The sequence below is a fragment of the Malus domestica genome, chromosome 04 (genome assembly GCF_042453785.1).
Source record: "Malus domestica chromosome 04, GDT2T_hap1".
Classification (NCBI taxonomy): Eukaryota; Viridiplantae; Streptophyta; class Magnoliopsida; order Rosales; family Rosaceae; genus Malus; species Malus domestica.
In genome coordinates, this window is record NC_091664.1 from 24141479 (window position 1) to 24152225 (window position 10747).

Here is a 10747-nt window from a genome sequence, read left to right on the forward strand (position 1 = left end):
GTTAAATTTCATCACTTATGAACAATTCATTGGATTAGATTTTCTTATCTCAATCTTATCTATTGAAAGATACAAACTTCCACTTTGCCTTGTGAAATAATTTGATTTTCACGTACTACACAATAATTTACCTAGCACGAATTGGTAAATTAGTATCATACAATTTTGAAGAAAAAAAAATTATTTGAAAATTTCACTCACCAATGCCCATGAATGTTAAATAAATTTGAAATTTAATTAGCCAAATTGCAAGAAAAATATGTAAGAAAAAAGATCTAAAAAAAATGGAATGAGAGTATAAGTGTCGTAAGTAAAGAGAGTGATAAAATTTTGCTTGCATAAGTTGCTACTTTTTTGTGGGACCCACTATTTTTTGGGATTAGAAGTAACCCAATTCTATGCTACCCAAGAAAGAAGGTCGCTAGCACAAGTAGTGGATCTAGCCCTATTTTTCGGCTCATTAGGAATGAAACCACAATGTGAGGCTCTTCAATGATGGTAGTAGCAGCATTTTGCGCATAGATAGCAGCATAAGACGGAAACTGGACTAGGTCACACAATGTCTTAAGAGATACTTAAGTTTACCATTTTAACCATAAATCGCTTGTAAAAATTCTCTTTATCTCATAACTTACAAGGCTTGCAACAACGGTAACGTCATGGTAATACATTTTGCAGAGTTTTCGAAAACTACCGTTTGAACGAGTTATGAACAATGTTACACAAGTCTGCACAAGCGAGGTCTCGAACAGAATTGCCTTCCGTTAGCTTTCACCACTACCGCTACTCCAGCAGTCACCCCAGCCAAAAGAACAGAAGACATATATTGCTGGGCATTTCGACCAGCTGCAAGTAGGATTTGAAATTTCTCGCGTCTTAGTGGATCGAACAGAACTCACAATTGAGAACAAAGTTCCATGGACTATAAGATTTTAGGCAAAACCAAAATAACAGTAATACCTTGCTGAAGTGTGACGGATGTCAGTGTCAACCCTCCAATTAGCAAAGCTGATGCCACCGGTAGAAACTGCAATGTTTGTTCTCACATTTAAAACTTGACTATAGACTCAGTGAAGTCATTTTAAAAGTGGCACAAGTTACTTTCATTCACGGCCACCTAACAATGATTACATGCCAAGCTGGCCAACGAAACATCAAGTTTGCCAGAATTGAATTTTATTTTTCCTTTAGTTACTACAAATATATCCATTTAATAATGCTCGTATTTGCTAGAGTAGGCATGATTTCTTACTAAATTTACTTTCAAGAGATGCAACCATCTTAAACTAAAATATTGAGGTTCCTTGAAGATGAACCAAAAAAGATTTTCTTGTCCTACCAACTGTAACATGATCTGAATAACTGATAACAGCAGGATAAAAGCAGACATGGAATTCAGGCACTTCAATTTCTCAGAAAGATTCATTATACTTACAGAAAAAGATTCAGCCCGGAATGGTGAAGTATCCCTTCTGACTGTATAGCGGCCACTGACAAGATCCATAGCATCCTGAACAAATTTGAGACTTATTTTAAGCAACTATAAACAACTAGACGTCACTCGCCTTCATGCAGATGAGTGATACTCAATATTTGAGAAAGAGGAGCATATTACCTGCCGAATGCCATCCTGAAAGTTATTCAAATAGTATCTTGAAAGAGCACTCATCCCATCTTTGATTATTCCTCCAAATGTCTGCTTCCCGTATCTGCGGTAAAATGGGTCCAAAATATGATTTGAAAAAAGGATAAGTACATGTTGGCCGTGAATCAAGTCATATTTTAGGTTGAATTTACCTAACCAGGTCCCCTTTCAGGGCATAAGTGCCAGCATACTCGAGGCTTATCTCATCACCTTGCTCAGCCCACACTGAAGCAACAGAGTTCAGAGTAAGGATAAAATTTCATTACAGACATCATCTGATCATTTATGAAAGATGGGATACATGACACGAAGAATTTCATACATGCTCTAAATGTTTGATAATCTTCAGCAAACATGGAAATGCTTTCAGAAGAATCCAGCAATCCAGTTCTCTGTAACTGTGCATCTAGAGACTTCTGAGCCAAGTAACTCTACAAAATAAAGAAGTAAATTGTTTATGTTAAATCTCAGTTTACTCATGCTATGGCATATGGAATATAATATCAGCACAAAATATTATAAGATCCATTGCACAACATAATTCTCTTAGAAACCTGAGTAACATTTGTTCTATCAAGGCAATCAATGCAGTTTGTTCTGACAATTCCTTTCTGCTCCTCCAGTATGTTGCCCTTCGCATCTACGAGGAAGTATCTGCTCGGCTGGAGCAGTTTTGATTAAAAACAGTATTACATATAGCCAGCATACCTAGACTTTGGCATACTTAATTCAATCAGATATTATGTTTTCATTACCCTTGCTTTTCAAATTGCTCCGAGATCTGCTCGTATAGAAACTTTAGGTTTTCAAAGTTTGAGTTACCACATACATGATGAAAGTCAAATGAAACGTATCTGCAACAAAAACACAAAGTAGTAACTATTAAGTTGAGAACAAAATCACATTTCTGACATTTTTCCCAATGCCAACCAATGGAACTGACTCATTATAAGCAACATCGAAAACAAAAAAGGAATCTACTTGAAGTGGGAAAGGATTCAGTTGGGGCCAGCATAATTACATACATAAGTATGCAAATTGTTACCTCACATTTGGTAGATTTTTCATTTCAGCAGAAAATGCCATGCTTAATTGACCTTCATCACCATGCTACAAATAACAATAAAAGGAAAAATTATATTAATTGGAAATCCATGAAACAACATCTACTTTACATACATGTTAAATTTAATTAAAAAAAAACAAAAAAACTTGTGTAGCACAAGCAATCAGCTGGGAAGAATTATAAACATCATTGCTTATTTCGCACATCCCAGAGCCACAATGGTGACTCTGTTGTACAAACACAATTTGAAGGAAAAAATTGCAAACTTTTCAGCCTTAACATGGAAGGTGAATCAGTGTACAGAGATAGAAACCCTTACTTTATCAGTTAGGTCTACTGCCATTGTCTCTCCGTATCTTTGGGAAAGATAAAAAAAATGACGCTCCACAACATTTGACTGCAAGTTGATAGGAAAATTCAGAACACAACTCTAACAAGTGGTATGTACCACGAAGCCAAGAAAATAGTAAAAAGGGATGGAGTTGCATCTCTGGCAAGTGGCAACAAATTACCGTCTGCTCATGATCAATAATTCTAAGTTGTGGTTTATAGCTCAAGTCAACTATTTGCTCCCAAAGAAGCGGTATTGAACCTCGAATCTGAAAAACATATCAAAAGTATTATGGAGGATTTTTATTGAGTAAAAAGGAATAGATAAATAAATCTTCTCGTATCAAATTATGACAAAACTGCCAGTCTACTATCAGTCTTAAAGGTTAATCGTGAAACACTGTGTGCAAGTTTAGAAAGTATTGTAACGAAAATGTTCTCTAAATGTATAAAAGTTGGCAAAACCAATCTGTCCTTGTTAAACTGTACAAAAGTTTCATTTATATGAGGGCCAGCCCTAAACCTCAAAAAAGAATGAAAAAGTTCTACCATTATGATATTTCTCACACCAAGGAGCGCAGAACATAATTTTCTCAAAAGTTTAATCCTCAACCAACTTAGTTGATCATGTTACAATGACACCAAGATATAAGCTAATGTCCTATTTAGGCAAAGACATAATAGTAACTAAACATATTCTGATACAATAATACCTCAGCACACATTTCTTTTCGGAACCTCCATATGAGAATTACCTGCAATAATGAGGACTGGAAACCTTCAATCTCCACCAACTGCTCAGTTTCAATAAAATTCGCTACATCTCCATCAAGATTCGCTCCTCTTCTCCACATTCTTGTCCCTAAGTGATCACATTACAGTGTTTCATGTTTAGGTCATTCAAAATATGCCGATACAGACACAAAAGTGATTACAAGAATCAATCATCTCTCTAAGATTGTACCTAGACGTCGGGTACACCTCCTTGAGACTATCGTAAGTGTGGCAGGTGAGCCTTTTAGCTTTAGCTCTGCAGTCTGGAAGCTTAAATGTAGGTTAAGGAACACCATAAAATTCCCCAGTTGAATATATTACTCACATAATTTCAGAATCTCCATCTTCCTTACATGTGCACACATATGCATGCCCACATACAGGGAGAGGGGGAGAGAGGGAGAGGGAGAGGGAGAGGGAGGGGGAGAGAGAGAGAGAGAGAGAGAGAGAGAGAGTCATAGACATAAGCAATCAGTAAATTCAGGATATTTCCTTGTAGTAGAGGAATAATGAACCCATCAAGCTGCCATGAGAAAATTAATGTGCATTAGCAATAAAATATGTGTGCGAATAACTAACAACTTTTGGAAATGCTTTTCTTCCTTAAAGATATACATAAAGTGGCTTAGGCAAGCAAGAAAATACTCCAAATTGTTTAACTACGTATGCCCTAGAAGATGGAAAGTCTAACCTTATACTCAATCAGTTCGTCCAAAAGATTTCTGTTCCAAACAAATCGAGGGTCAGCCTGAAAACACAAATAAAATTAAAAACTACCAAGCAATTACTAGTTATAGATCGTAAAGAGTAAAGCAAACATTTGAAAGGGGATAAAATGACATTAAAAGAAAAGACTGATGAACATCCATATGATCTGGTGGGTCAGTTGACTCGATACTCATGCTTTCTAGTGCCGACAGAAAATCCTTTGGATAAAGGGGAAGGGGGGATCACTTGACAATGAAAAAATTGCACAAAGGATGGCATGTCTTCAAGGATAAGAACTGAGAAGGCATCTTTATTGAGCTGAAACTTTTTAGCTTGAGAACAAAAGATAAGCATAATACCCCCAAAAAAAAAGTAGGCAAATCCTTAGGGTGGTGTTCCTTTCTTTTCCCTATTAACCCTCTTACTTGGAAGGAGTTGAGGATAAACTAAACCCCGGGACAATATGCTTATATGCACCTGACCGATAAACCCAAAAATCCAAGTCTCCAACTAACCTGCTTCCATATTGGTTTGGCCATCCATCCTTCAACTAACTTACATCGTCTTTGAAAGCTGGTAGAAATGATAAAATACATATAATTAGAATAAACTAACACAACACTTGACCAAATAGAAACATAAATTGACATGAGACAACTCGGAACCTTAACAGATACAAAACTTTTCAACTGTGGCTGAGTTCAAGGTATAAGAATTTACTTGAGTGTTATATCAGTCTCGTACGAGAAGTACAACCCCGGAGTTGATTGGACTGTTTTCAAAAGAGCCATGAAGTAAGCCTCGTCTTTTTTCTGCACAAACACATCACAATCTTTCAGGCAAAGAGTCAAACTTTAAAAATCCCAACTCACTCCTCACATTCGCTTCGTACACTCATCAAAATGAATCAAAAACCTTACCTCCTGAGCAGTTGAATTCTTCAAACCCTCATTGCAGGACAGAAACCTCATCGAGTTTACTCTGTAAACAGGAAAGCCGAGATAATTCCCGACTTCCGTCCGCGAAGTTATTACAAGCACATAATTTCCTGCACCAAACACATCAATTCAACAAACAAACACCATATCCTGGAAATTTAGCCATTCAAAACACAAATAGATACAATTATAGCAAAAAAAGTTTCACATTTTCGATTCGATATACTCAAAAGCAAGTAAAAGAAAGCAATTCACTTACCTGCAAGCAATCTGATCGTTCCCGCCACTCCGTATATCGTCGAGGTTTTCGAAGGACTTACAGAAGAAGAAGAATCGCCTAGCAATCAGAAACGAGTATTGATTGAGCTACATAAAATCAGCGAAAAAAATGAAATTCGCCCGAAAAAGCGGAAGATTATGTACCGTTGAGCGGCTCAATGATGCCGTCGCGGTGGTCGATGGAGAATCCTCGATCCGGAGCCGCGACCGATTTGATCACGAACTGGTCCTGAAACTCCTGCAATTCCAGCTCCTCGTAGAGCTTGAAATTTCCGCCGGAGCAAGATCCACCGCCGTCCATTTCCGCCGTGTTTGATCGGAGAAGAAAATGATGGTTTATCAATTTGGAAAATTTCTTTAAGTTCCCAACGACTCCTCCCTCTGTTTTCAGGCTTTCAGCTGATAACCGGTGTTGAGGACATAAAATGACGTTATCACCCCTAATAATTTGTGATTATTCTAATTATTGCCCGCTGGCGGCGAAGAAAGGGGCAGCTGTGATGATTGCGTACCTGATATTGTACCGTAATAAGCTACAGCCGCATTGTTCGTCGCGTGACCGAAGTGAACACACGTGGCGACGTTTGGGATGGCGTCGGTGGCGACGAGGAGTCTGTGCGCTGAAAACGAAAGATGGACGCTTGGATTGTGTCAACAGAAAACAGTTGGAATTGCGTACACGTATTTTGGGTTGTGCTCAGTAACTAACTTCTAGAATTTTCTGTTGGTTGAAACTTGGAAGTAGATAAATGTGGGTTAAATCAATTGGTTGGGGTAGAATTCCCTTGTAACCGAATTCAAATCTCCTTTCTGATAAATTAAAATAGTATAAGAATGCTTTCATTTTTGACGGAGCATGAGGTATAGCACACCCTGAAGGGTAGGACTGATACCTAGTAGAGCCCAAAAAGGTTAAAGGCATTTCAGTTCATCTTTGGTTACCGTCAAATAGCATACGTCCTCTCAAAACTTTCAATCAACAAATCATCTGTATTTTTGTCACTTCGTACCTCAAACTCAAGATCAGAGAGCATATCTGACTTGAAATTGTACCAACAATTGAATGTCACCTTGCAAAAAGTAGGAAAAAACCAATGAAGATGACAGACAGCTTATCATTCCCACTCAATCAAATTTCCCTTCACCCAACTTTATTTGCTCAAAGTTTGAGAATTACAAGCCTAAATCTAAGCACGACAGCCTAAAGTTTTGAATCCAGTCCATCACAGCTCACGGTCCACCCGGTGATTCGTTGTGCTTCTACCATTTAAGACCCAAATTCCATTATTTGTTCACAAATTATCTTTTTTACATAACTTGTATAAAACTAATTAATTTCAGCAATTTAACATAAAATCAGAGCTACTTTAATTAGATAAAAAGAAATACAAAATATGTAACCCAACTTATCTTTTGCTAGTTCTCAAGCAAAACATTAAATTGTGCAACAAAGTAGGAGGAGTTGCGTCTCTTGAGGGTTTACCAATTACGCTACCCCCAAACGCTTTATGTGAACATTTCAACTTCACCACCTCTAATTTAGTTGAACATGCCTTACGTGAGGACCAATTCTTTCTTCAAGCTAAGGGAATATGTTAACAAGGATTTTATACATAGCTCTATAATACCATTTACCCCATCTCTTGCACAACACAAGTGACCCAATCGCAACCGCAAAGCCAGACGCAAATCCGATTTCGACACTGATAAGATCTCAGTCAATCTCATGTCTAGAATTTGGATGGTTTCCATTTACTTGTGGGGGTGACAATCCTGCCTTCTTATCCATCGTTAGCGGAGGCCCCATAATCCTTTATTACCCGTAAATGATTCTTTTGGAAATGTTGAAATTTGAGTACCAGCTGTGATCTTGCCAACAAGTTGATTATTAATTTGAAAGATTCAAGAATGCAAGGAAATTAAGCTTTGCCAACTGCGGTGGAATTTCCCCGCTCAGCTTGTTCTGTGAGAGGTCTAACAACTCCAGTTGATGCATGTTGCCAAATGACGATGGGATTTTGCTTGTGAAAGAATAGTAAGACAAGTTAAGGAAGTATAGTGACTTAAACTCTCCCATTTCCTTAAGTATTGGTCCACTGAAATTGTTGCATGGGAAATCAATCAAGGTCAAGATAGTTAGAATCTTAACCATGTCCATCCTTGAGTCTTTTCTGGTAAATGTTATACCATCCTCAAAAGAAAAATTTTAGGTGTTTGGCCTTGCCAAGGGAATCATCTTCATTAGCCCTCATTGGCAGCCATGTTGCCAAAGATCTTCTCGGTATTTCACCACTCAAATTGTTGTCAGCTAGGTCTATAATTTGAAGCATTGGCCAGGTGCCATTGGTTTTGGGACATGCAATGCATCCATAAAATTTGTTGGACCGCAAAAGAAGAACATGCAAAGTGGATATGTTCAATAACAAACAAGGAAAGGCATCTTTCATTTGATTGTTTCCAAGGTTTAAAAACTGTAATGATCTGTAGTTGGCTAGAGATTTTGGAAACTGACCTTTAATCCGATTTTCCCCAAGGTCTAAAGTGTGCAATCCACATGATTCTAAAAACTCAAAATTTGAAATAGTTCTGGTGAGGTTGTTTCTCCTTAAATTAAGTACTCCTAGACCCTTTTTTTTTTGTAAACAAACATCGAGGAACCATACCACTCAAGGAATTATTGGACAGATCAATAAGCTCATGACCTCCCTTGCATATTGATGCTGGAATGATGCACGCAAGTTATTGTTTGAAAGAGATAAGAACGAAGTGTCCAGATTAAAGAAATCACCTATGTCAGCTGGAATACTACAACAGAAATGATTGCTGGAGTAATCTAGATAAATGGCATTTGGTGAGGTATAAGGGATTTCTCCTTGGAGTTGGTTTGAATGAAGGTCAAGGATAATGACATTAGACGTAGTGAAATGAGCTTCTAGAGTTACCAAGGAGTTACAAGAAAGATTTAGGGAAAGATATCTGAAACTCCAAATCCAATTGGGTATCTCACCTTGAATATGATTCTCCGAAAGGTCCAACTCAGATAATTCAGATTGGTTTATCAGGAAACCTGGTATTTCTCTCAACTTGTTAGAAGCCAAATGCAGTGTCATAATTTGAGGAAATGAGAAGTACGAGGAATTGGTACCATTATACAAAATCAGCAAGCTATTGTACTAAAGATCAATGAAGGTCAGATTTTTCAGATGCTGAGGACCATTGAAAGGAAAGTTACTAAAATTGTTTGAAGAAAGAGAGAGTTCTCCAAACCCTCCAAAATTAAAGATAGACGCAGGAATTGGACCTTCCAAATTATTAAAACTCAAATCAAGGTTAACTAAGTTGGAATAGGCGTTAGAAAACTCACTGAGATGACCAGAGAATCGATTGTGGGAAAGTACTAGTTCCACCAACAAGGGAAGAGAAAAGAGAGAGGATGGGATTGGACCATTGAAACTGTAGTTTACAAGATCAATTGTTTCCAAAACCTTGAGGTTGCCTATAGACTCCGGCAATAACCCTGAAAATTTTGTGAAACCTAGAACCAAGGACCGAAGAGATCGATTGTTTGGAAATTCTGGCAAGGAACCATGAAGTTCTTCATTAAATGAAAGGTCAATAATTTTCAGAGTAGGTACCTGAAGGATCTCTTTTGGAAATGTTCCTTGCAACGAACAACTACTGAGATGTAAGAAAGCCAGCTTTGAAAAATTGGCAAAGAACCCTAGAACTGGAGAACTGGAGCACAGATATTGTTACCACCCCATCTGAACACCCTCATGTTTGAAAAGTTGGCAAAGAATCCTGGAATTGGACCCGAGATCTCATTACGATCCAATTGAATCACGGATAGAGACTGTAGCTTGGTGAGGGACCGATCAACATGACCCGAAAGAAGAGTGTTAGACAAGCTCAACACCCTCAGGTTTGGGAGTGAAGATGATATCGCTTGACACCACTCATTCCCCTGTGCTGATATATTCACACCATCAAGATATATCTCTGTGAGATCTGTGAGGTTGTGAAAGACCATGCTTAAATTAGGGCTCTCAAATGGCCTGTACCACATATTGTAAGATTGAGAAATATCAAGGACAGCCAACCTTGTCAATTGTGAAATCTCAACTGGAATTTTCCCCTCGCCGTCATAATAGCTATATGATAAATTTAAGTACCTCGAGTTTGTAAGCTTTCCAATTGCAGATGGAATGCGAGAGCCATAGCTAAAGATATTATTTGCTAAATTGAGGCTTTGAAGCTGTTGAAGATCAAAAAGACTGCTCGAATTGTCAATCCCACCGGAGATAGATTGGTTGCTAATGTCAAGACCAACAACATGTCCATTAGTACTGCAAGTAACACCCATCCAAGAACAACAGTCGGTACTTGAATTCCATGATATGAACTTGGACGCAGTAGGAGAAAAATCAGGAAATGTAAAGGTTTTTTTGAAATTGAGCAACAACAGTTGCTGGTGTTGAACTGCAGGGATGGTATTAGCACAGGTAATAATGATAGTGGAGATATTGAACATGAATAAGAGGAAGAAATATTGGAGCAAAGCTTTCATTTTCCAGGCACAATTTGCTAAGCCTAAGGAGAAAGTAATAAAGAACAATTGGACAACTGAGAATGGTTTGGGTGGCTTTTATAGGCATGGCCATTGGCCAGCGAATTGGAAAAAAGTAAAAGAATATGGTTGAGGATTGTATTGATCATGATTATATATGCACACAAGAAAATATAATCTGAAAAGATATGATTACGTTCTCTCTAGGGTTGCCATTAAATTCTTTGGGCCATTGTAAATGTAGCGTTAGGCTACGGAGTTGTGATATTGCTGGGTTGACTTGTTGACTTATAGACTTTAAAGTCTTGGTCTTTTTTTTTTTTCTTTTCTTTTTACATTGATAAGTGAATATGAACCCCTATTATTTCTTTCTACATCATGTTTCTATCTACAAAATATATTATTTTTAATTAAACTATCAATATCTCTTTAAAACTTTC

General features: G+C 37.6%; 2 protein-coding genes across 2 annotated transcripts; both read right to left on the bottom strand.

The window, feature by feature from the left end:
* Nucleotides 1-564: 564 nt before the first annotated feature.
* On the bottom strand, nt 565-6162 carry LOC103433618 (phosphoinositide phosphatase SAC8). Its single transcript, XM_070820673.1, has 20 exons — nt 5885-6162; nt 5721-5798; nt 5444-5571; nt 5244-5335; nt 5039-5096; nt 4507-4563; nt 4307-4338; nt 4006-4088; nt 3797-3903; nt 3224-3310; nt 3031-3108; nt 2691-2755; nt 2401-2499; nt 2200-2299; nt 1968-2076; nt 1798-1870; nt 1616-1709; nt 1436-1510; nt 961-1027; nt 565-846 (listed from the first exon to the last, which is right to left on the bottom strand). The coding sequence occupies exons 1-20, from the start codon at nt 6039-6041 to the stop codon at nt 719-721; spliced, it is 1767 nt and encodes a 588-aa protein (XP_070676774.1). The 5' UTR covers nt 6042-6162; the 3' UTR covers nt 565-718.
* A 1449-nt stretch (nt 6163-7611) lies between these two features.
* LOC103433672 (receptor-like protein 11) lies at nt 7612-10433 on the bottom strand. Its single transcript, XM_029101273.2, has 2 exons — nt 9913-10433; nt 7612-9795 (listed from the first exon to the last, which is right to left on the bottom strand). Exons 1-2 carry the CDS (start codon nt 10305-10307, stop codon nt 9462-9464), a joined length of 729 nt encoding a protein of 242 aa, XP_028957106.1. The 5' UTR covers nt 10308-10433; the 3' UTR covers nt 7612-9461.
* Between the last annotated feature and the right edge of the window lie 314 nt (nt 10434-10747).

Bases quoted from the DNA above. Each gene is read 5' to 3' on its own strand.
- LOC103433672 (XM_029101273.2), bottom strand. From the start codon at position 10,307: ATGAAAGCTTTGCTCCAATATTTCTTCCTCTTATTCATGTTCAATATC. The intron at 9,796-9,912 runs GTACTTAAATTT...TATGTGGTACAG, and splicing joins GGAAAGCTTACAAACTCGAG to GCCATTTGAGAGCCCTAATT.
- LOC103433618 (XM_070820673.1), bottom strand. From the start codon at position 6,041: ATGGACGGCGGTGGATCTTGCTCCGGCGGAAATTTCAAGCTCTACGAG. The intron at 4,564-5,038 runs GTTAGTTGGAGA...TTGTGTTTTCAG, and splicing joins CCAAACCAATATGGAAGCAG to GCTGACCCTCGATTTGTTTG. The intron at 4,339-4,506 runs GTTAGACTTTCC...TTCTCATGGCAG, and splicing joins ACGAACTGATTGAGTATAAG to CTTGATGGGTTCATTATTCC.